This window comes from Crocodylus siamensis, chromosome 2 (genome assembly GCF_052110815.1).
Source record: "Crocodylus siamensis isolate JL-2025a chromosome 2, ASM5211081v1, whole genome shotgun sequence".
In the NCBI taxonomy this organism is placed as follows: Eukaryota; Metazoa; Chordata; order Crocodylia; family Crocodylidae; genus Crocodylus; species Crocodylus siamensis.
The window spans coordinates 169,337,937-169,363,630 of record NC_143396.1 but is presented as its reverse complement, the minus strand read 5'-3'; the positions used below and the strand labels follow the sequence as shown (position 1 = coordinate 169,363,630).

The window sequence follows — 25,694 nt, the reverse complement described above, 5'->3', positions numbered from 1 at the left end:
CAGTCTAGGTCTGATTGCAACCTATTCCTCCCTTCTAGCGTGCCCACTTCCCCCCACATCTTAGTGTCATCAGCAAATTTGAACAGGGTGCTATTTACCCCCTCATCCAAGTCGCTGATGAAGATGTTGAACAGTGCGGGCCGCAGGACCGAGCCCTGGGGGACCCCACTGCCCACATCCCTCCAGGCCGAAAATGACCCATCCACCACCACTCTCTGGGTGCGGCCCTCCAGCCAGTTGGTGACCCAATTGACTGTGTGGGTGTCGACACCACAGTCCCCCAGTTTCTTAATGAGAACGGGGTGAGAGATGATGTCAAAGGCCTTCCGATAGTCCAGGAAGACGATGTCCACTGCTACCCCTGCATCTAAGGATTTGTTGACCTATACAGACTCTAGGTACCCCTCCTTACCGTCTGTGAAATTCAAAAATGTATTTATTCCAGTGCTTACCCCCTTGTAGGGGGACAGGGCAGCGGAGACAGGGGAGTGGCCAGGCAGGGATGACTCTGAGCTTGCTCCTAGTCTCACACCTTGCAGCCCCCTTCAAGGCATCTAGTGTGCCAGGTTCAGGTTGAGAACCACCTGGCGAGAGCTAGAAAGCTGCTCTGTAGCAGCAAGTCCCAGCTTCCAAACTGGGCCAAGCTCCTGGCCGTCGTTTCTAGAGAGATCCAGGGGACTAAACGCCGCGTCAGATTCTGACGGGTAAGGAAAAAATCCCAGGTTATAATCTGGAGATAAAAGGATCTTAAATCTGCTGCTGCCACTGTCCTGCCTAAAAACTCTCCCCTGGCCCCATCTGAGCAAGTCTTGCCTGGCCGGGTGATACACAGCAAACCGAACTGAAAGCCGAGTGATGCGCAAACGGGGAGAGTAGCAGATCGGATCAGACGACGCGAGGCGGGAAGCAGACGGCAGAGCAGCAGATCAAAGGGCGCGGGGCGGGGAGCAGACGGCAGAGCACCGGTTCGGGCGCGCGGCCTTCCCAGCGGCCTCAAGCCCTCGCGACAGCCAAACCGCCGGAGGTAGGCGGTGCTGTGCCCTTAATGGTGGGCGGGGCCGGCCGGCGGGCGGGAGGCGCGACCGGTAGCACCGCGCATGCGCTCCCCGGGAGACTCGGCCCTCGGCAGGCTGGCGGGCGTGGTGACGTCATGTGCGTGCGCCGTGACGCCACCTGCGTGCCGGGGGCGGGGACTCGGAGCCGGAGTAGGGTCCGCGCGGAGCCTCCCGGGCGGCGTGGGGGGAGGGGCTCCGCGCCCGTCGCGCGCGCCATGTTCCGCTACCAGGTGAGGAGCCGTCCGGCCCCGCCCTCCCCTTTGACCCCTGACCCCGGCCCTCCCGCTGCGGGATGGGTTGGGCCCGGCCGGGGGGGGGGCTGCGGCCAGAACGGGGGCTGGGCCCGGGGGTCGGGAGTCCCGTGTGCAGCTTCGGGCCCCGCGGTTGGAGGGATGTGCACACCGCAGGGAGCCTGCCCAGGATGGAAATGGTCCGGGGCTGTGGGATGCTGAGGGCGCTGGGGTGGTTTAGGGAAGAGACGGCTGAGGGGGGACTTAATAGCAGCCTTCAACTTGCTGAACCGGGGCTGGGAAGAGCAGGGAGCTGGACTGACCGCTCTCAGTGGTGGCAGATGACAGAGCAAAGAGCAGTGGTCTCAAGTTGCAGCAGGGAAGTTTAGGTTGGATACTAGGAAGCATTTTCTCACTAGGAGGGTAGGAAAACATTGGAGCAGGTAATCCAGAGAGGTGGTGGGATCTCCATCCTGGGAGGTGTTCAGGACCCAGGTAGACAAACTTTGGCTGGGATGATCTAGTTGGGGATGGTCCTGCTCTGAGCAGGGGTTGGACTGCAGCATTTTTTCCGCCTTTTTTGTACCAGGACCCACTTGTAAATATCAGTGGCCAGTCCCACCCCAGGACCCCTCACTCCTGACCTGCTGCTCCCCATCCCCAGTGAGGAAAGGGGGGGGCCCCAAGCAGCCCTTCATAGGCTGGAGCACTGCCAGCCTGCACGGGAAAAGCCCCCATGTCTCTCATTTTTTCTCCTTTAAAGGAGAATCTATTTTTAAAGTTTCATATATTCCTGTGACCCACGGGTTGAGAAACGTTGGATTCCACAACCTCCCAAGGTCCCTTCCAGCCCTCATTTGCTATGATTCTCTTCCTGTTTGGCTCTGCTGTGTGCTCAATTGCCATGTGCCTACTGATGGGGACCTGCCTTGCTGAGAGCAAGGGAAAGGATGATGTGGTTAGAGGTGTGTCATGATAAAAGTTTAACTAGCAGCAGCATAGCATTTATGTTGTTTAGGGGCATGGGGAGCCCTTGTTTTTTACCAAGTTAGCTTGAGGAAGGCAGTTGTCTGAGTGGACATTTTTGGCCTGCCCTGCGGGGGCTGGCGTGTGTTGTTTGTGGGGTGTCCTCGTTTACATGGCTTTCGTGGTGTGCCTGGTTTCACAGGGGTGCATCAGGGAAGGTGTGGGGGTGCTTGGTGTGTTGTGGATGCGTGGGTGACAGCAGTTTCTCCTGTCCTGTGTGCTGACTGCTGTAGTATCTGAGCAGTGCAGGGGTGCCAACACTTTTGCCTTTGCAGTGCACTGAGGTCAGGCAGCACCAGTAGCTTTGATTGACAGTGGGGAATGGAGGCCCAGAGGCAAAGTGACTTGCCTCGGGTGTCATAGGAACTCTGTGGTGGAGCAGAGAATTGAGCTCTGGTCTCCCTGACTGACACCTTATCCATTGGACCATGAGTCTTGCCTTTTGGTCAGCTTTGAGGGTAGGCATGGGATAGGATGGGGGATATATGTGGGGAGATGTTACCTTGTCTTAGGAGGCAAGTTCAGGAAATGGTCTGTGTCTAGTATTGTTGGGTGGGAGGGGGAAGTGGGAGTTGAGGGAGATCGTGGTGGCTTTGCCTTATCTGAGGGCCTGCACTTTGGCAGTGCTTGGGCAGAGGGACCTTTTTTGGTAGAATGAGAGTGCACTCTGGTTGTGTTTGGCATATACATTTAATGCATATTGCAAAACTTGGGAAATACAGGCCTTCTGCTTGGTTGCTGGTGGAGGAGCACTTGCTGCCCCCACCCCCCATCCCACCCACAGACTTGCTTGAGAGAGCCTCCAGGGCAGTGGTCGAGAAACGGGCAGACCTCCAGTTTGGGTGAGAAGTGCCCAAGGAGGAACCTAGCTTGGTGGTGCTGAGAAGTCAGGTGAAATTGTAGCACATCACAGAACCTTCTCATAGCACACATGCTTGCTTGCTCTCTCTCTCTCTCTCTCTCTCTCCTTTTTCCAAGTCCCTGGAGGACTGTCCTCTGGATGAGGATGAAGATGCCTTTCATGCCCTGGGTGAGGAGGATGAAGATATTGACCAGTTCAATGATGACACATTTGGAGCCGGTGCTGTGGGTAAGAGCTGTGTTTCCCCCTTGTTTCCCTGTCTTTATCTCTGCCTCCATCTCTTCTTCAAGAGGTGACGTATCTGAAGTGAGATATTGTCCATCCCCTCCATGCTGCTGTTGCTTCAGGCCCAGGCAGTTCCACTTGCAGCTCTGTTAGATGTCCAGTGAGGAAGCTGAGGGGTTACTCATTAACTCTGTGGAGTGGTGCCTGGGAATTGCAGCTGGCACTAGAGGAGAAGCATGGTGCAACAGTTCCAGCCCCCTTCTCTGTGGTTCCCTTATAGATGATGATTGGCAGGAGGCACATGAGCGGCTGGCTGAACTGGAAGACAAACCTGCAACCACTGGAGAGCAGGAAGATGGGACAGTCACTGATGAAATGGACCTGCTGGGGGACCATGAAGAGAACCTGGCAGAGCGGCTGACCAAGATGGTAATCGATAATGAACTGGAAGACCCAGCCATCATGCAGGCTGTGCAAACCCGGCTCCCTGTTCAAGTGAGTGCAGCTGGGAAGGGAGTGGAAGAGCTGGAGGCGGTGGGGGAGAGGAAGGGCAGGCAGCCAGAAAAACCTCCACATCAACCCACCTCTTTTGTTCCACAGCATCCAGGAGGACTGAACTCCAGCATCTGGGATGGATCAGCAGTTCTGAGACGCATCCGAGGGCCGCTTCTCACTCAGGTGTAGTGTCTCAATATTGTTACTACCTCGGCAGAGGAGAACTTGAGGTCTGTCAGCCACCTGCACTGGCGGAAAATACAGAAAAGGTGCTTTTTCCCACCTTGGGAGGCCCTTTCCTGATTAGAGCAAAAGCCTGAGTAGCCCAAGATTTGCCAGTCCTTCACCTTGTGTCCTACTGTATTGCATCAAACCACAAGTGCTTTTTGTCTGCTGACCTCCCTCTTGCTGCATAGGATCAGACCATTGCCTGGCAGATGCAGCCGAAGAAACTGAAAGTACCCACAATGCACTTATCTTGTTTTGTAATGCCCTGTCCTGCATGAGCAATCCCTTCCTGTGCCTGTGGCAACCAGCTAAGCCCCTGAATCATGGGACTTGATTCACTCTTGAAGAGCAGTTCTCCTTTGTGAAGCAGGACTCTAAAATAGCATTATGAAAGAAGAAGGGGTCTGTGGCTTTTCCTTGCTGACTCCAGGTCAAGCACATTTAGCTTAGAGGAAAAGCACAGCCAGTTCTGCCAGTATCCCCTGGGATCTGCGAGTGAGACTGCTTATAATATATTTGTGTATTACCCTTAGTAAACTACCTTCACTTGAAAGTTGGGACAGATGCTGTTAAGGCTGAGTTAAGATAACTAATCTCTGCTGGCCAAATCTTCAAGAATTCTGTTGTCTTAAGCTGGAATAAAACCCAGCTTCCTGTCTTCTGCAAGGCAAATGAGGCTAATAAACATAAATCTGTTGCTAGAGCCAACAGGAGAAGCAGTCATGTGTATGAAACAGTTTGCTGCATTCATCCAAAAGTCTTGTAAAAGCATTTCCCCAAGTTTAGTAGTGAGAGGCACAACCTCCCTATGCCTTTCTTTGTCAAGCAGCAAATTAGGCCTGGCGAGTGCTTGTCTCCTGACTTTCTGATATTCTGGATCAGTGGGACTGCCATAAAGATTTGCTGGCTGAGGGGAAGTGATCCCTGAGACTCGAAGGTTCTTTCTGAGATGAAGTGTGTGCTGGGCTGCCTTCCTGTCACTGGCAGGCTGGTAGAGTGTGATCAGTTCAAAGTAACTGACCATTGTCTGTCATTTTCCTTCCTTTGATGTACAGGAGATGCCCTCGGTGTCGGTGCTTGACTATGCCCTGCCTCAGAGACCACCCCAGGCCCAGGATGAGGAACGTGACCTCTCAGAGCGGGCACTGCCCAGGCGCTCTTCCTCCCCTGTCATTGGAAGCCCCCCTGTACGTGCTGTCCCCATCGGCACCCCGCCCAAACAGGCTGCCATGCCGAACTTCAACCAGCAGGTGCCTCCTCTCCTCCCTCTCCTCTTCCATGAAAGTAGAAGCAGCATGGTTTGGCTCAAGAAGAAGAACAGAAATAGTGGGGAGGAGAGGGTGTAAAAGAGGTCCTGAAGGCACCTCTCCTAATCTCTTACCACTCTCATGATCTTCAGAGCAGAAAACCACAAGGTTGATGGTTTATTTAACCTGCTGTGAGTGTCTGGCTTCTGGCAGGAAATGGAAAGAGAGGAGGGGTGGGTTTGTTCTCTCAGATGCATCTTGTCCTGCTAATGTTCCTACTGTCCCTGCAGCCTGCCTGGTCCTGCTTTCATTTGCAGGAGGGCATGGGGACTACTGTGCATCAGCGCACCCTGGTGGTCTAGCCAGAGTATCTGCCACAAGGTGCTCTCTGCAGGTGCTGCCTGTGGTTGTGTTGGGTTTGCCTTTCTACCATGAGATGGAGTGATGTGGGAGGTAGAAGGGATGGAAGAGAAGTCTTTCTCCCCACCCAGTTTGTTAGTGCTGGCATTGCTGTTGGCTGATCCACATTATGCCCAATTATACATTTAAGAACAAGCAGTCTATTGAGAAATGTATGTTCTTTTCATGCATCTGCCAGTCAGCTCCTTCTATACAGCCCTGCTACCCAAGGTCCAAGTACCAAGTAACTTGAAGATTTCAGAAGTTGGGTGGAGGGAGAGTTGATTTGGGAAGTCTGGTTACTAGGACTAAGTCGTGTGTGTGTGTGTGTGTGTGTGTGTGTGTGTGTGTGTGTTGTTTTTCCTTTCCTCTTCCTGATAGATCCTATGTCCAAAGCCTGTTCGCATTCGGGCTCCAATACAGCAGCGTTACCCTGCCCCTTACAGCGAGAGGATGTCTCCGAACCAGCTGTGCAGCGTCCCGGTACCGAGTTCCTCAGCCCTCTGTGTGTTCCCCACCTGATCCCCTTCTGCACTAATGTCTTAGTCCTGTCCTCCCTAACTCCTCCCCCATCTGAACCATAAGAGTCATAATTTCTAGTATCGATAAAGTTGGTGCTCCCTAAACCTCCCTCCTGAACCTCCAACACTTTCTAATATCCTATGCATGTATCCCTACAGTCCTTATTCCTGCCCTCTGCTCCCATCCATAATTCCAGGCCCCTGTGTCTAAACTTTTTTTAATGGGAACCATCCGGTTGTGAACTCTATTCACCAAAGTCAGTAGCTCAGCCCTTTCCCTTCCTTTCCTCCAATCAGATCAGCCTCTCGGTGCCCCAAGTCTGTCTAGCTTTAGTTTTTCATGGCCTCTCACTTTGCCTGACCCAAATGTATCTGTAGTAGTGTCCCTGCTGATCGTTCATATTTTGATCCATTTTGTTTCTTTGTTTAGAGTTAGTGTTTCCTTTTCGCTCTTCCATTTTCTTTCCCCAGAATTCCTCCCTCCTGGGCCACCCGTTCCCTCCCAACGTCACTCCTGTTCTCACCCACCTGCAGAGAGCACAGCTGCTAGGAGGAGCACAGGTAAATCTCTGACTACTCCCTCTCGTGTTCTGTCATTGTCCTCTCTCAGCAGTACCCCATGTGTGTGGTTTGGGATCTGAATCATCTGTTCTGCCTTTGCACAACCCTCTCTTTCCTCTGTGCCCCTTCTCCTACATGGTTGTCAGTGGCTTCCATTTTCTTTCCTCTGCTGGATGAATCGAGCTATGCTGGTCAGTCCACCTGTCTCATGCTCTCTTCCCAGCATATGTAGCTGATAGTGTTCTCTCTGTCCCTGCAGCATGGCCGTATGTCTCCCAGCCAATTTGCTCGAATCTCTGGACTCGTCAGCAGTCCCCTCCCATCCATGAACCCCAAGTTGCTGCAGGGCCGAGTGGGGCAGATGGTGTCACCAGCCAGTGGGTTCCGTGCCTTCTTTGGGGCGCCGCCCCCTCCAGCACCTCCCTCAGCACAGCAGCAACATCCTCCATGTCCTGGATCCCATCTGCAGAACTTAAGGTACCACATCCTTCCATTGCATAAGCAGATGGGATCATGCTCAGTTTGTGGGTACTTGGTAGCTGCCCTTCCACAGAAACCCATCTGCAGTGGTGATTCTCTCTCCTCAAGGTCTCAGCCACAGATGTTTCGACCAGACACGACTCATCTTCACCCACAGCATCGGCGGCTTCTGCATCAGAGACAGCAGCAGAACCGGAAGTGAGTGTTTGGGTGCACAACCTATGTTGGTGGGCAAGGTGGGTATATACTCCCCTGGGGTATGAATATATTCCTCTGTGGGGATCTCTTTAGGAGAATTAGTGATCCCCATTCACTTAGGAGGGGAGGGCAGCTGGCCTTCTGGCTTTTGTCTCAGGTTCTTTCTGCTGGGTCCCCTTTTGTTACTGGCCTATTTCCCCTGTGCTTTCATGGGGCTCCCCCCTTGCCCTCCTATCAGTCAGCATCGGAATCTGAACGGCTCTGCGGGGGACCGAGGGGGCCATCGAAACAGCCATCAGGAGCAGATGCAGAAGGACCCCTATGCCAATCTTATGCTGCAACGGGAGAAGGACTGGGTGTCCAAGATCCAGATGATGCAGCTGCAAAGCACTGACCCATACTTAGACGATTATTACTATCAGGTAAATGCTTTGCACTTGCCAGCTGAGCCACAGCTGGCTATGCCAACCAAGCCCACATCTAGGTATGAAACTGAATCTGGGGCTGTGGGCCTACTCTGTGCTCCCCTTTTTTCAGGTCCTACATGCCCCTAAGTAAGTTGCTTCTGGCAGGGCTGAAGCTCTTAGCACAGCATCTCCTCTTGGCATTGGCTCTGGCTCTTCCTTCAATGGGTATTACTTTTGGTGGTATGCCAACTATATCTATGCAGTCTGGCTTGTTGGCCAACTGCAGGGCTCAGCCAACAGTACCACAGAGGATCCAAACTTGTCCTTGTTCTGCAGTTCTAACTTTCTCCTTGTCTTCTTCTTTCTCCTTCCTTGATTCAGAATTATTTCCAGAAGCTGGAGAAAATATCAGCAACTGAGGAAATGCATGGGGATGGCCCCAAGAAGGAGCGTACTAAACTTATCACGCCACAGGTAGCCAAGCTGGAGCATGCCTACAAGCCAGGTAAATGCCCCTCCTCACTTGTTGCTCCACATGCCAGGTAGGGGAGAGATGGATGGCAAAGCTTGTATGAAAAACAGCTATATATTCTGGTCTTAAAAGGGTGGAGGCTGATGCTTTAGAATGCAGCTGGGGGCAGGAGAGATGTCTTGGAGGCTTGCTCACTGGCCATCTCTGATTAGGGAGGTACAAGAGTAAACAGGTATAGAGTGAAACCAAAGATTGTGCTTGGGAACGAGATCACTAGGGTAGAGTATGAATGGTTTTAGGCTTGGATGTGGATTACCTCTGCATTACCTCTCCTTTGTCCTTGTAGTGCAGTTTGAGGGCTCATTAGGGAAGCTCACGGTCTCCAGTGTGAATAACCCCCGGAAAATGATCGATGCAGTGGTGACGTCCCGCAGTGAGGATGATGTAAGTAACGGTGGTGAAAGCTGCTCAACTTGATCTTGGGCTTTTCCTCTCTTCCTCCTTCTCCTCCCTGGGTTATGGTGTCCTTTCTGCTCATGCCTCACAGTTCCATCCTGCTGAATTGGCCTGTTGAACAGAAGCCTCAAGTCTTCTTCTAGTTCAGCCTTGTTATGTCTTTTCCCAGGAGACCAAGGAGAAGCAGGTTCGAGATAAGAGACGGCAGACACTTGTCACAATTGAGAAGGTGAGTGTGTAGCTTACTCCTGTACATGTACACCTCACACTTCCTTCCTGTTCTTTGCTTTAGGCAGCAGAATCAACTAAGCTAGAAAAAAATGGGACCTGCTAAGCCCTCTGAGTGCTTTGGGACTGCTAAAACTGGCACCTCCTAGTAAAGACTCATGCCCGGACCCCTCTTGGATTCAGATAGCAAATGGGCTTCACGCCACAGCTTTTCTGTGTGGGCCTGATTGTGGCATTGTGTTTTAAAGCTAGAAATAAATCAGGCTTTTATTAAGATTCCCAGTAAATGATGGCAGTGCTTTCGCTCTTATTGGCTCCTTCAGCAGTCCCACCAAGGAGCTAGTGGAGACTAGGCCTGTGTGAAACAGCAAGTATTCGCTTCAGATCTGGATTCGGCCAGTTTGGAGGGACAGTGATTTGATTCGGAGATTTGAATCACTGTCCCATGGCTGAATTGGGTCCGAAGATTCGGTACTACTTCAGAGATTCGGCCCTAAACTAAACAGTCAGCAGTCTTCACCCTGCTGGACACAGCTGCCTCCCAGCTGTTGAGTCTGTTGTGCGTGTGGTGTGGGTAGGGAGGGCAGATCAATGCTCCCACAGTGAGGTGTGAGGGGAGGGGGGAGTGATGCAGGCACGGCTTGCTCTGGGCAGAAGGGGGCAAGCAGCAGCAGGGCATAGGCCCCGCTTCCAGCGCTGCCATGCCTGCATTTCCGGCCCCCCAGCCCCAATCCATCCCTTGCTGTGGGGGTGTTGATCTGCCCTTTTCCTCTCCCCTCCGTCCACCACAACAGATTTACCACCTGGAGGCAGCTGTGTCCAGCATGGTGAGGACTGCTGCTTGTTTAGTCTAGGGCACAATCTCCGAAGCAGCATCAAATCTTTTCTGAATCCATTCAGAGGCTTCCAATTTAATTCAAACCTTTTTATTGGTCTCACGATTCGATTCGGACTCGGAGATTTGGCTGCCAAATCTCCTCCAAATCTAATCTGCTACCAAAACTTTGCACAGCCCTAGTGGAGACCTCTTTAATATGCTGCTGCCTTTGTGTCTGCCCCAGAGATCAATGGAATCCCCTCCTCAGGTTCTGCTAACTATCTGCACTTTCCATTCCTCAAACTACTTAAGAAGCCACTTCCTTTTCCACCTGCCAAGGTCTAATTTAGCTCTTTGTTCTACAGACATATAGCCTCCTCCTAGATGTAGAGGACTATGAGAGACGCTATCTTCTGAGCCTGGAAGGGGAAAGGCCAGCCCTGATGGAGGAGAGGAAGCAGAAGATCTGTGACATGTATGACAATCTGAGGGGGAAAATGCCCAGCCAAGATAGGTGAGGACACTTTATGAATGTGTAGGCATATGGAAGGGACTGCACCTGGCTCGGGCATCACTTGCAACAGGGGAACCACCTGAATATTTGTCCATGGTCCCAGGCAGGGTTTGTGGTCTGCACTAGCAGCAGTATACTTGTCAGCTGGGACAAGGGTAGCCTAGGGTCTGCTCATATATGGTGCCATGCAGATGTCCCTGGAGAAACAAGAACCTCCAGTACTCTCAGCACTGCACATGTGCTAGACCAGCCTTGCTGCTCTTCTCTTACAGTGTAGAAAGGGAAGCGAACTGTCAGTACTGCCTGTGTTGAAGCTCAGGGAAGGTGGTCAGTCCCATAGCTGCTGCCTACATATAACATTATCCCTCCGTGACAGCCTTGTTCAAACCAATAGGGACCCTGACTGTTGCCCTTGTGGTTGGAAAGGATGGGGATAGGGAGGCAAAGATTCTGAAGTGTATGGGGAACTTGTCTCTGTACAAGAGATGGGAAATGTACAGAAATGTAAGAGAAACCAGGCAAACAACAGAGGAACTTGGGTATTTGGTGGCATTAGTAGTTGCTCTTCCTCTCCTTACCACTTCCCCCCCCACACACACACACACGTGCTGTGTGGTGGGCTTGTGCTGTTGGTTCTTGTGGATTAGTCACTAAAGTGTTTGCTATGAAGAGGCAGTAGCCATGTGCTTCATGGGCATGGTGAGAGGGTGCCATGCACATTGTAAGTGGAAGGATTATAACTCACTGAGAGGCTCTTCTCCCTTGGCTGCTGCACAGCCCTCCTGTTTCTGACTTTATCTCTAAAGGGGTATGAGGTTTTTTTTCTATAGTAGGGTGGGCTTTTTTTGTCCCCCTTCTGCCATACCTTCTTTATAATGACTCCAGGTTCTTTCTTTACCAGAGAATGAAGGGTGTTTGTACCCAAAAGCTTGCAAAGAATTTTTCCGACTATCTTAGTTGGTCTAATAAAAAATACTGGATTTGCCCAAAGAACCTTGTCTGCCTATGTTCTGAGACCAACTCAGCTACAACCAATACCCCTTTACTAGAGCCTGGAAGATACCTTCCCAGTAAAAGAAACAACAGATAGCATATCTGTGCTGTAGTCACAGAAGTTACTGGTGGGGGGAGGGAGGGGAGCATTACCAGAGTCAGCCTGTCTTGGGGATCTGGTAGTTCCCTGGTGTTGAGCCCATGCAAGCTCTGCACTGCCACAGCTCAACTGCTGTCAGCACCCAAACTTGGGTGAGTTACTGCCACGCAGAAGTGACTGCAGTGTAGACATACTCTGAAATGTGGGGTAGGGGGTGGTATGGAAATGGTTGTGCAGCATTAACTGCAGTGATCATTGTTGCCCCAGTTTATAGGAGAGCCGTTTTAGAGGAACCTTTAGGGCTTGGAGTAGCACCATGCTATTTCCCATGTGTTTCCCTTCAGGATGAACAAGCAAGGCTTTTGGAAGGCATCCTCTCTGTGGCAGTAAGAGAAGTCATGACTGAATGCTGGCCTGTGTTTAACAAGAATGAGGGAGCACCCTAAATACTTTCCTAGCCTGTACCCAACCACTGTAAATTGGGCTTGTTCCTGTTACTGACCAACCACCTGACTCTTCTGTCCTTGGCAGGCCTAGTGATGACCACTTTGTACAAATCATGTGTATCCGGAAAGGGAAACGGTCGGTTGCCCGGATCCTCCCCTTCCTGTCCACAGAGCAGGCCGCTGATATACTCATGGCAACAGCCAGGAACCTGCCTTTCCTTATCAAGAAGGATGCTCAGGATGAGGTAACTAGGAAGGTTGAGACAGGAAGGGGGCTCCTTTTCATGATGGTTTGTATGCACCGTCTCTGAGTATGACCAGAGCAGGGGACTGGGAATTGGGTTTTGTGCTTTCCACACCTGATTCACTGCAGGAGCTTGAAGAAGTATCTTGACATTTCCATGTTCCCAGTGATGGGGACAGTCATGTTTTCTTACCTCATATAGGTGTGTGAGCATGAATTATATAGAACTAGCAAAGTGCTCTGTGGTCTTGGAGTAGCATTGGGACAAGTTAGTGTTGGATACTTCCATTGTAGAACCATCTTCCCACAGTCAGCTGTCCCTGAAATTCTCCCTTGGGCTGAAACTGACCTAGCTTGATCTAAGATAGCTTCCTAAGATCATGCATTTTCTAAAGGAAGTCTGATCACACAGATGGTCTGTTTTTTGTCCTGTCCCTCTGAGCACTGTTAACTTCCCATTTTTTAAAGAAGCTGGAGAACACTTGGTGTTTCTGTGTCTCTGTCTCCTTTTTTTTTTTTTTTTTGCTGTTGTGTTGTATGACAGCAGCCCAGAGGACATTAATGTACATCCCCTCCTCTAGTCCTCCAGAAAACTATAGAAAAACAGAAGGGTATGGGCATGATTGTCCTTGCTTCTCCTCCTCTTCCACCCCCCACCCCAAAAAGACATAATTTTATTTTAAGTTTAGACAGTGTCTTTATTTCTGTATGGTACCACAATGCAGGTAATCTCTAGTACCAAGGAAGTGCAGAAAAGAAGGAAAGAATTTAAACTAAAAGATGCATTTTGTTTTTGACAAAAAACAAATATCTGAGAAACAAGTAGAAGAGTGAATTTGGTTCTTTAAGCTGAGTAGTGGGAAAGCCTCAGTTCATGAGTCTTTCAGGAGACATGAGACTGAAAGAAGAAGGACCTTTTCAGACTTTTTTTTTAAGGCTTAATTCTGAGCTTTTTCCTTTCCCTATTAAAAAGAACACATGGCAAAATCTTCAGAAATGGCCAGAATTCTTAAATGCTGACATTTTTCCTCCCTGTGAAGAAGGCTTAAGTTGGGGTTGTGGTAGGGAGGGAAGCAAACCATGAATAGCACAGGACTTCACACACTGAAAATTCACTTCTTGTACAAAGAAGGCTACAGATCTTAAAGCAAACAAAAGCAGACTCATAATATCATTTAGTATCTTCCCGGAGGAAGGCAAGGGGTCTGGTCTCTCCTGCTTCAGCAGAGGTCTGTATTAATTCCATAGGCTGTTAATTAATTAAAAGCAAACACGAAGCAAAATAGCCAAGTTAATACTTATTCTGTTTTGTTTTTCTTTTAATTTTAAAGAGGAGAAATGAAATGTGAAGACATGTAAATGCCACAGTGAGGTTACATTTGTTAGTGCTCAAACACCAGGAACCTTGCATATGTAATAGAAGAAGAATGAAGGGAATACTGTATAATATAAATTTAAAAAGGAACAGATCTCGGGAATAAGGGAACAGTTTAGAGCAGTTGCTGACCTTTCTGGGGAACTTCTACTGAAACCCAGCTTCCCCAAAAGATGGGGTATGGGTGAAGAATTGCAATAGCACTGCTGTTCATATTGAAGCAACACCCGGTTATCTCTGATGTTGGAACCCCTCCTCTTAGGCTTGTAGAGATGTAGAAAGAGTGGGTTCCTTCCCCTGGGAGCTTACAGTATATGTAGGCAAGAGACAATAGAACAGTTCTCACCAAGTCTAAGGTGTACGTACAGTCACCCTGTCTCACCCCTGAGGTAAAGCTATTGTTGATGCCATGGTGTTAGTGTTCTGTTTATTGTTTTGCCTATATTTTTCTGCCAGTCTCCTGTCTACCTTAAACCTTCATTCTGTGTGTTACAGCAAGAGCTGGATTCCCTTAAAGAGGGAATATCCTTTGGAGAGCCCTTGTTCTGCTTAACAATAGAAGACCATACAAGTGTTTTAGTCCCCTGGCCATCCTGGAACGTGAGCTGGGAGAACTGTTTGGGAAGCTGTCTGGTTAATGTTGCTCTTCTCTCATTCCCAGGTGCTGCCCTGCCTGTTGAGACCCTTCTCTCATGTTCTATATCATCTTCCGCTGGGAACTGTCACCAGCCTTCTGCAGCAGCTAGCAAACCTACCTCACAATGCAACAGCACTGGCACCTGCCAACCTGCACCTCTCAGCTGTGCTCCAGAACAAGGTGCTTGAGCTAATCCTCTTCCATCTTGCTGGGGTCTCATCCCAGTGTTGATAGTGCTGAGGCGAAGAGATGTGGTTCATATTCTGCTTTGGAGGGGGATGGAAGAACTAACCTTTCTTCCTTCTTGCTCAACATGGGCTTGTTGCCAAGATGCTGGTTTTAGGGAATTTCAGCATAACTAGCTGAAATACTTAAGGCCCTGTGTGAGCTAAAGCTGAGTGCAGCTTCTGCATGCTCATTGCCTTCAGTGCTAGGATCTGACTTGAGCATAGAAAGCAGGCTGGGGTCTTTAGAGCAGAGAAGGTGCTAGACAAAAAAAGTTTCACTTTCTTAATACTTTTTACAGTGTCTCTTGCCTCTGGACATTGAGAGGAGGGAGAAGAGCCCCTTTGGTCTCCTTTTAACTAGAAAGAACTCTTATTAGCCAATCCAGCATCCAGGAAGAGGCTTAGGACACCCTCCATAAAATAAGACCTCTGGAGAAACAGACTTTTTCTCTATCCACCTAGTCTGGACACTGCCTCTCTGAACCCAAAATCTAGGGCTAGGCTAACAGTCTATTCAGAGGCTACCCCTTCTGAATAATTGTTTCCTTCTGTGGAGGGGTAGTGTCTGAGCAAATATTGCTGAAATTTGTAGTCTTAACTGTGAAAGTAGGAATGAATGAGGAAGAAGTCCTATTCCCTTAGCTAGCAGCTTAAGGAAGGGACATTTTTCAGACTCATTACAGAGAATTTCCATTACCTTCCTCTTCCCTTTTCTCTAGATCTGACTCCTTGCATTGGCCAGCCAGAATATGGGCAATGGAAGTTTTGAAAGGTTTGGGAGTTAAAGCAAAACATTCTTTGGCAATACTACTAATGGGGTGGATAGGGGCATTCTTTCTCACAATAGAGTTTCTTCTGCTGGTCTGTTTGAGCTTAACTTTAATGCCAGGGTCCCTGGTGCCTGTGACAAATAAGTTACCTTATCCTGGATTGGTATTTGATATAGAAAAGAATGAATTGAAATCATGAATGCTGGGCCAAGATAAACCCGGCATCTTGGACCAGATCACAATGACACCTCAGCCAAGATGGTTGGTATATCCAAGTATATTGTGAAGGCTGGCACAAAGAGCAGGTGGACTGAGGCATAGTATATTTTGTTGGGGCAGCAGGCTGCAGACAAGGAATGGAAATGTTTATAGTCGTGGCTCTGAATCCAATCCCAGCAGAATTTGGCAGTGGACCACTTTTGGATTGGCAGGGGGTGGAATCTGATACGATGAGCCTTGACCTATCGAAATAACCAGAAGAGCACAGGGATTGAGAGGGAAAGATAGGAAATGAAGAAGCATGTGCCAAAATGTCTGCAAGAGAAACTAGACTATTTTTTAGCTGTTGAGTGGGGGAGAAAAAATGACTTGCGTTTCTAATTCAAAGTGAGCCTGGTTAGCATCACTCCTGCAGAGTCCAACACTGAGTATGAAAGGCTAGGGAGGCCTTTGTCCGACTCTTCTCTCTGAACTTAGTAAACTGTGTCTTGAAGACAGTCATCCTCAGGGTTGAGGGAAAGTTACAGTAGTTTGTCCTTAAAGGGGAGATAATGGAAAAAGCATTGTCTATCCTAGAATATTCTGCAAATGCTATCTTGATACCGTCTGCAGTCTGGAGGGGCACAGAGAAAACCAGCAGGGACTGGAGAAGGGGAAATGAAGGCTGGTCCTGAAAGAGGGAAATATGGCTGTGTAACAGGACCAGGAAAAGAAGAGTGACTCCTTGTTCTGTTGGATGCACAGAGTGCATGCAGACTTGGAGACCAGCCTGTCTTAAACATGCACTCTCCCTCTTGTTGCAGTTCGGCTTGTCCCTACTCTACTTGGTTTTAAGCCGTGGGGAAGAATTGCAGAGTTCAGATGCTGCCACAGAACTTATGCAAGACAACCAGTGGTGAGTCCCCACTCCATAACTATGTCTTCCCCTGCATCTATCTTCCTTTTTGAGGATAATGCAAACTAGCCAGTGGTGAATTGGATATTGCCTTTTTCCATCTACATGCTGAATAATACAAGCTCCTGATAGCAGTTGAGACTTTCTGTAACAGTCAAAGAATAGGACCAAGAATCTGGAGATGTCATCCTTTATGTTCCCAGCAGAAATGGGGAATTGCAAATTGTAGAGCTGACGGTTTCCTGCAGTAATTTGAATCCTTCATATGGTCTTGCTGATTGTGCTGTGCTCTGTACAAAGTTCCTGTGCACATCAGATTAGTGAGGATTACCAGTTGTGGAGAATGTGTGCCCCATTGAAGGGATTCCACTTCTTTCTCTTTTGAAAGTGATGCTTCTGGCTGCCAGAGATGTGTTCTACATGGGAGTCTGGGAAGCTGTAGGTTTACTCCTGTATAATGGTGCCATATTGCTGGAGAAAAGTGTTAACAGCAGTTTCTGCCTGATGTAAGGGACTTCTATCCACAGTGATCCATGAGTGTTCTTCAAACTGAACAGGAGATGCAGTGTTGTCAGGGTGAAAAATGCTGACATGATTGTCGAATGCATGAAGAAGAAGAGAACTGGAAAAGGGTAGAAAGGTGATCCTCCTTCCTTTCTCCCCTGAATGCCATTGCTGAGGTTGATACCAAAATTAGATGGTACTGTATTGGTATCAACATTTTTGTTTGTTTTAAAGGAACCTGATGGGGAAACTGAAAAAGATACAGAGAGTACTCAAAGATTTGAGGGCTTGAGAAATACCATACTATTGGAGACTCAAGGAACTAAATCTTTTCTCACTTGTCAAAATTTCAAGAGGACATATGATTTATCATGTTGTAGGTAATTTCATGGGAAGAAAATGTCAGGTAGCAAAGAACTTTTTAATGTAATGAGAAAAGGCATAGCAGGAACCAATAGCTGGAAGCTAAAATTAAAAATTCACATACATAGAAATATACACTTTTTAAAGTACTGATGATCAGCTACTGGAACAGGCTACCAAGGGAAGAGGTGGATTCTTCATTTCTTCAAGTTTATACATTTGGACTGGATGCTACATTCTGGAAAATGCTTTCATCCATCCCAAGTTACTGGACTCAACATAGAGGTATCTGAGTGAGATTCTGTAGTCTGTGTTGAAAATCACTCAGTGATTTTTATGATCCCTTCTGGCTTTTAAAAAATATATGAAACTTGAGAAGGGATTCATCCAACCAGTCCATTGTGTTGAATCTGGAAACGTGGAGTAGGTGGTCAGTGTGAGTGTAAATGCATTGAACGTGGCCAAAGTGGTAATCTATAGTTGATTTTCTTCAGAGTTGTGAGTTAGATTCTGAAGCCACTGTTATTAGCTGATTTCTTATACAAAAGCCTTGCTGTATCTGGGAACTGAACTTTAGCCTGAATATCCTCTTGGAGCCTAATTTCTACCCTCCAGTCTTCTCCTGGCAGATGTATGGTTGGAGGCTTTCAGATCCTTTCTAGAACAAGCTGTTTGGCCAGGGTGTGCAACATGCAGTCTTCTTGGGTAACATCAGCAGGCAGTGTCTAGGCAAGTGGGCTGGATGCCGAGGGTGCCTAGGTAGCCCTCCAGTTAAAAATTTTAACCTGTGAAAAGAATTTGAATTTGTTACTTCTGGCTGCATTTTCCTGGGAGTGGCCTCTTGCATAGGACCTTGTTGCATGGGACACTTAGCACTTGTTTTATTTTAAATCATAGTAAGCATTACCAAAAGTTAAAACATGTTCTTAGGAGTTGCATGGTGATGGTTTATACTACAGCCTCCCAAGCCAGGTCTCTGCCACTGATAGTGGGCAGAGGTAAGTACTAGGATCTGAGCCTGGGGGAGAGAGTGCTGTACCTGCCACTGGATCCCACTGGGGCTCCCTAGCTGTTGGCTGTGGACAGTAAGAGCTCTTTGTGCTCACTGCGTTGCCCATGTACAACATTACTTTCCCTTTCTCCCGGTAGAGACTAGTGCTGCAGAAGCTGCCACTGATTTGGCAGGAACCTCTGCTACTGCCCCTGGAGCTCAGCTCCACTGTGTTTGTAAAGCAGAACTAAGCCCCTGCTGCTGGAGCAGAGGCTTCTGCTGACTCAGCAGGGCAGGGCCTCAGCAGGGGCTGCTGGCTGCCCGCTCAGCTCAGCTCGAGAAAAGAAGAGGGCTTGGGCAGTTTGGCTCAGCCAATAGCCCTTGTGACATTCTGCAGCTAGGGGGTTAACAGAGCACCCAAAATTTTCTAATCCTTTTCTCTCCTGCCTTCCCCCTTCCTGATCTCTTGCCCTACCTTGACAGCTGCTTGGAGAGAAGAGCTGTCCTTTGCATGATTGCCCATGTGCACCTTCCAGCATGTGAGTGTGCATATGCTGTGCCTCAGCCCCTCCTTTGGCCACAGTGGTGTGTGTGCATCCTGCCACTCATGTCTTCTCCAGTAGTATGGAAAAGATCAGGTTGCTACATTTTAATTTTCTACTGTTGCTCATTAGCCTCCTTTGGTTACTATAAACAGAAAAAAAATTCCTTGGACCCTGGATGTCCTAGTCAAGATTGCCAGGTTTCTAGGATTGTTCCTTTACATGGTAAGGCCATCCCCACACAAATGGATGCTCTCTAAATATCTCTGCTGCCTATTAGAGAATACCACATCCCAGGGAAATCCTCTTTCCAAGTCCTCTCCTCCCTTGCCCCTAAGGAGATGGGGCAAGACTGTAGTCGTCTATCTCCATTGAGCAAATCAGTGGGATGGGCCTTGGATTCAGGAAGCCAGGACTCACTTGGTCATTCCCCAAGAAAACTCAGGGTTACTAGTTAGGACTCTCTGCCTCACAAGATTGAAAAAGAAAATGCCAGTCAAAGCAAAGGGCTGAAGAAGTTCAAAACAGTGGTCATGATGAATTACCAGATCCAGGTGCTGAGTTACAATTTCCAGGACTGCAGGAAGCTTGCCTCCTTTAGGAAGAAGGTGATGTTTGTTTCACTGGTATTGGAAGGCCAAGTGATTGCTCAAGCCAGATAACAAGCAGTCCTAGATGTGGCTTCTCTGGTATCCCATTCAAGGCAGATAGCTGTGGTCAGGCAGAAGGCATCCTGGTTCCAAAGGTCACGAATCTGCTGCACCCCCATGGTCCCTGGGGAAGGCCACTCTGGAAGGCCCCGCCTGTCAAGGCAGTGGAGTTAGCACGAAAACAGACTATTCACTTTATGACTGACTTGCTAAGCAGCAGCTCTATAGAAAAAGACCTGGGGGTTACAATAGACAATACGCTGAATATGAGCCAATAGTGTGCCCTTGTTGCCAAGAAGGTTAATGGCATACTAGGCCAAGTTAATAGGAGTGTTGCCAGCAGATCAAGGGAAGCGAGTATTCCCCTCTAGTCTGCACTGGTGAGGGCACATCTGGAGTACTGTGTCCAGTTTTGAGCCCCCCACTACCGAAAGGATGTAGACAAATTGGAGAGTCCAGCGGAGGGCAATGAAAATTGGTTAGGGAGCTGGGGCACAGCTTCTGATGAGGGGCTAAAGCAGCTGAGCTTATTTAGTCTACAAAAGAGAAGACTGAGGGGAGATTTAATAGCAGCTTTCAACTACCTGAAGGGTGATTTCGAAGAGGATGGAGCTAGGCTGTTCCTAGTGGTAGCAGATGACAGAACATGGAGCAATGGCCTCAAGTTGCAGCAAGGGAAGTTTAGGTTAGATGTAAGGAAAAGCCTTCTCACTAGGAAGGTAGTAAAGCACTGAAACAGGCTACCCAGAAGGGTTGTGGAATCTCCATCCTTGGAGGTTTTTAAGACCTGTCTAGACAAAGCCTTGGCTGGGATGATCTAGTTGGGGATGGTCCTGCTTTGAGCAGGGGGTTGGACTACATGACTTCCTAAAGGTCCCTTCAGCCCTCATTTTCTATGATTCTATGACCCTGAAAGACTCCTTGACTTGTAAGCACCCAACACCTAAAATAAAAGCACAACAGGTATCAGTTATGTTTTCTTCAAAGTCTGACTGCAGCCCAGTTTTTTCCTAGGGTAGATCAAGTTTCCTTAAAAAAAAACAAAAAACCCAGCACTTCACAGATGTAGGATGTGTTGTTCTTAAACCTTCCATACAGGTGTCTATCCCCTTTTCGGGAATTCCACTACTTGCCTACAGCACCATTCTTACAGTTGGAAAGATTTCCTTTGAGAGACTATCTAAATCTGCTTTGCTGAAATTTTAAAGCCTTTGACTCCTATTTTGCCTTATATGGTAAAGAAGAATGAGTGAAATGCTGCCACAGAAGAGAGAAAGCAAATATTTGAAAACTGCTGACATAAGATCATAAGAAACCAGGTCTGACTTCATGAGGTCATCTAGCCAAGCTGCCTGCTCAAGGCAAAATTATCACTGACTAAACCATCCTAGCCCATGTGCCTGTTCAACCTACTTTTGATTACTTCCAAGAATGGAGATTCACAGGTTTCTCTGGATAGCCTGTTCCAATGCTTGACCACCCTCACAGAGAGTTCCTCCTGATCTCCAACCTAAGTTTTTTCTGCTGAAGCTTGAAGCCATTGTATTAGTCCTGTCCCTTACCACCACAGTGAAAAGCCCATCTCCATCCTCTCTGTAATCGCCCTTCAAGTATTTGATTCCTCCTCAGTCTTCTTATCTCCAGACTAAATAGCTCTAGTTCTTTCAACCTGTTCTCATAAGTCTTGCTTCCTAGGCCCCTCACTTTTGTTGCTGTGCAGTGCACTCTTTCCTGACTGTCCACATTTTCTTGAAGCATGGGGCACAGGACTCCAGGTGAGATTTTACCAGTGCTAAATAGAATGGAAAAAACACTTCCCTTGATTTTCAGGAAACACTGCTGTTAATACAACCCAGTATGCTCATGGCTTTTTTTGCAACAAAAGCAAACTGCTGGCTCATGTGTAGCTTATGGTCAACTGTAACCCCCCAGGTCCTTCTCTGCAGTACTGCAACCTAGTCAGTCATACCCAAGTCTGCATTTGTGCTTTCAGTTATTCCACCCCACATGCAGGATTTTGCACTTGTCTTTGTCAAAGCTTACTTGGTTGATTTGTAAACCATTTCTCCAGCCTAGCCAGGTCATTCTGGTTCCTAGTCCTACTCTCCAGAGTGTCTGTAACTTGCTGTCATCTAGACATTTGCTAAGTGTATAGTCAGTCCCATCATCTGAATCATAAGTGAACATGTTGACAAATACCAGACCCAGGACAGACTCGTGGAGAGCCCCACTTTTTAACTCCTCCCAATTAGACTTTCAGCCATTGATAACTACTCATTGAACAAAACTCAGTCAGTTATGTACCCACTTTACAGCACTTGCATCTAGTCTGTATTTCCTTAGCTTGCTAATGAGAACATTGAAGACATAGTCAAAAGCTGTGCTAAAGTCACGGTATATCGCATCCACTGCTTGAGCCTGTCACCTTATCATAGACGGAAATTGTCCTATTCTCCTCAAGGTGCTTCACAATAGATTCTTTGAGGACTTGCTCCAGAGGCGCAAGGACTGTGGTCTCCAGGGAAAACACAGATGACTGTTAGCATGTTGGAGCTCAGGGCAGTTTGCAAAGCTTCTGAATCCTATCCCTTTTGGGATACTTGATACAGATTGACAGAACACCACAGCTATCTCTTACGTTAGTAAATGGCGCAGGTCGCGGTTACACCCAGAAGCTAGCACCAGAGCTGTGGAACTAGTGTCAAACAGTAGATTCATCTTTCTGCAGTATATATACCTGGTCTTCTGCACAGCTGACCAGAAAACCAAAGCAGAGTTTTCTCTTCGTACCACAAGCAGGAGATCAAAGAGTCTTTCAGGACACTTTATTGGATGGGTTATTCCAGACAGAGCTCAGACATATTCATTTGAGGGGAGGCCTGACCAGGGTCCCTGTCTGATGCTGCCTTGGTTTTGTGGACACAGAGACTACTATATCCCTGCACTCTGGTCCCCAGGGTTCTTTGCAAAGCTGGATAAGCCTCCACCAACTTGATCCTGATATCCCCAGTATGGCCAAGATGACTCTGGTTCCCAGGTGTTCTTCAGCACAAGTCCTTTTCCTTTGCTGTGGCATCATTCCCTGCAGATCCTCCACCTCGCAGCCTGGATACTGGATGATTACAAGTATCAATGTTCATAACTGACTAGATATCTCATATGCTGCATCAAGAAGAGAATTTCTTTCCCTTTTCCAGGTGGGTTTGACTCAGCAAGATTTCTGCTGTTGGCTGGGATGAGGTAAACTGCAGAAGAGTAGGGCTGTTCTGCACCCAAGAACTATAATTCTAAATTACTTTCTTTAGTGCAAGTAGAACAGTCTGTTCCTAAGTTCAGTCCAGATGTGCTCCAGTATCCATCTCAGCTCAGTACTCATCACTAAGTGGTCAGACCGGTTCCCCCCCTACTCCCTCTAAAATTCTTGCACAACCTGAATAAGGTGTTCCCTCCAACACAAGACTGATCCCCTTTCCCCCTCTCCACCTCCCCTCCCATCACATCTTGATCTGGTACTGGGCTGTTCAGATTTGAAGAATTAAGTTCTCTGCTAAACCTATCAGTGAAAACCACATTCTCAATCTAACACCTCAGTGAAAAGGCTGAGAAGAAATGATCCCTCACAAGAGGTTTCCCTGCATATGTTTTTTCATCAGGATGAGGTATCTTTAAAAGACATGCCACACATTCCTGTGAACTGCAGTCATAATATCTCACTTCAAGTAACAATCTACCTTCCAGTCTTTCCAAAAAACATGCATGTCCAGAGTGGAGCCATTAGTCTTTACCTTGGGCATGAAGCATGCCCTGGCCTCTGCTTACAGAGGACAAAACTGTTCTTCTGGGCAACTTGTCTCCATGGCGTGACTGAGGTATATTGCATAGCAGTCTCCCTCCAGGGACTCCAAAGGAATCCCTGACTATTGAAAGACAAATGACAAAATGCTGAGGGTGAATTCTCTTACCAGGCATGCTTTGTCAAAGCTCAGGTAATCTCTCCCACACTGCTACAAAATTTATCCAACCTGGGCATTGGCAGAGCAGCACAACAGTTACAAAAAGTTATATTGTTCCTGGCAACTGGCTGTGTTTTTGGCAACATGGTGCATAAATCATTTGCTCTGAGAGAGTCTTTCCTCTTTGTAAACTGGACGCTGCCTTTTTAAAAGTCTCCCTCAGTGGAGTGTGCATATGGACAAAGGAAAGGAAATACTTTACCTTACAGTAACAGGAGTTCTTAAAGATGCATTTTGCCCTTAGCTGTGTTCTGCAGTCTGCCTTCCATTCCCTTCTGCACTCAGACCTACCCATAGCTCTGCAGTTGAGAACTGAAGCATAGTAAACATGCATCACCCTTCACACTGTTTGGTGCAGGACACCTACATGTTGCTTGGGTACCACTCTCCAAAAACTATCTCTGGACTTGACCCTGAGGGGCTCGCATACATTGCAGATGTACATAGAGACAGCATGTTTCAACATACCACAGCTGCTGGAAGTGAAATCTTTCCTTTTTCTTGCCTTGCCACCTTCTCATGCTTTTTTTTCTCTGCCCATTTTCCTTGGCAGGACAGAGCTGATGCTCATGGCAACCAGAGAGCTTCTGCGGATCCCTCAGGCAGCCCTTGCAAAACCAGTGTCTACGCCCTATAACCTGTTAACCCTTTTCTCTCGCTATGTTGATCAGCAGAAGCTGAACTTGCTGGAAACAAAGTTGCAGTAAGTATACAGCATTGGTCCCCTTTCATCTGGGTTGGGTGTATTGCTGCCATTAGTTGCCCCCTGCAACTCCCTGCTATATCAGAGGGAGGGGAAAGGTGGCTGCACAGTAACAGTGAGGATCACAGTCCACCTTTGCAAATGAGAGTTGTTTTCCATGGGCAGGGAAATGGGTAGTCCTGATGAGGACAAATATGGTTAACAAAAGCCAAAAATCTGTGGGTGTTTCCCAGCAGGGGAGATGACACTGACCACTGCTGTATCTCCTACCACTGCTACTGTCTGACCCTGTCTTCTTGCTTCCTCTGCTCTGTTAGGTTGGTGCAGGGAATACGGTAGGTTTCAGAACACCCCAGCTGCCATCTTGCCACCACCATGACCACCAGAGTATTTCAGTGGAGGAGGGGGAGGCACTTCCTCCCCCGAAGCAAAGTCTTGTGGGATTTTTTTCACTTGGAATTTTGGCATGGGAGACCCTCCCTGGCTCCATGAACTTGGTTGGGTGTGTGTTTTGGTTTCTCCCCTCCTGGCCCCTGCTGCTAGGTCACAGCTCTATATGTCCTTGCTGCGCTGAGCTCTCCCCCAATTCTGATTTTCCCCTCTGCCTCTTGACAACAGCTGCTGCTTCTCCAAACACCCCTTATCTATTCCCTTCCTTTCCTTCCCCAGCACACACACTCTACTGAGGGATTGGGAAGGAACGTGCCTGCTCCTCCTTCCTGCCCCCTGGCTGTAGAGATGCCAGAGAGCCAAGGAGCTGGGAAGAGAATCCCTGCTCACTCTAGAAGATAAAGTGGGAAGTGCACAACAGCCACCCTGCCTCCTTATATTCTTGGCAGGGGTGAGGCTTTTAAACAATGTATTGGCCCTGTGACCTTCTCTCTAATCTTTGGCTGAGTCGTGAGTCTCATGGCTTCTCCTTTCCTCATAATCAAGCACTGAGGTCTGCTTCTCCCCCCGCCCCAGACACAGCACAGGGCCCTAGTTCCCTGTGCAATTAATTGCACAAGTGGGCTCCCCTCTCACCTATCCCAATCGTGTGATGCAGTGAACACACTTTTTTTTTTTCCTTTTTGCACACTTGCCTCGTCTTCCCATGAACCATTTTAACACCCAGCCTTCTGCATTCCTGCACCTTGTTTAACCTCCAGCAGCTCAAGAGCCCTCTGGCCACTAACCATGGGGTCTGGGTTTGATCCTTTTGTGGGTAGAGCTCCAGGCTAGTTGAAGTTTTCCATGTCCATCTATGGCTGGGTCCTGCTGTTTGCTCCTTTTGGAATGTGGTGGGGTTTTTAATTTTACTCTGCTTTTAAAAACAAAAAATATTTGCACATGTAGGTATTTTACAACCAGTACACTCTTCCCTGATATTAACCAATTCCCTCTCCTCTTTACCCCAGTACGACCAGAACCTCCATCTCCCCTGCCCCCTTCCTCCTCCACCTTCACTTCCCTCACAACCAATCAAGTGAAAAAAGTTCATTTTATTATATTTTTCTTTGTGCTTTTTCTTCCCTGATTTTGGTTCTGATTAATGAAATAAAAGTTTCTAAATTTACATTTTTATAGGGTATTGTAAATAAAAATAAATTGTATACTTC

General features: G+C 48.1%; 1 protein-coding gene across 2 annotated transcripts; it reads left to right on the top strand.

Annotated features, from left to right (window-relative positions):
- The first annotated feature begins 1,139 nt into the window (after window positions 1-1,139).
- PATL1 (PAT1 homolog 1, processing body mRNA decay factor) lies at window positions 1,140-25,694 on the top strand. Of its 2 annotated transcripts, none has more exons than XM_090032207.1 (19): window positions 1,140-1,285; window positions 3,290-3,401; window positions 3,679-3,893; window positions 3,999-4,076; window positions 5,177-5,371; window positions 6,149-6,250; window positions 6,760-6,849; window positions 7,109-7,326; window positions 7,438-7,527; window positions 7,766-7,949; window positions 8,316-8,439; window positions 8,753-8,850; window positions 9,032-9,091; window positions 10,273-10,421; window positions 12,046-12,205; window positions 14,241-14,396; window positions 16,236-16,327; window positions 23,944-24,093; window positions 24,411-25,694. In XM_090032207.1, the coding sequence occupies exons 1-19, from the start codon at window positions 1,151-1,153 to the stop codon at window positions 24,430-24,432; spliced, it is 2,430 nt and encodes an 809-aa protein (XP_089888333.1). In that variant the 5' UTR covers window positions 1,140-1,150; the 3' UTR covers window positions 24,433-25,694. The 2 variants fall into 2 exon arrangements, with proteins under 2 accessions (XP_089888333.1, XP_089888335.1); XM_090032209.1 differs by lacking the exon at window positions 1,140-1,285 and adding an exon at window positions 1,333-1,485.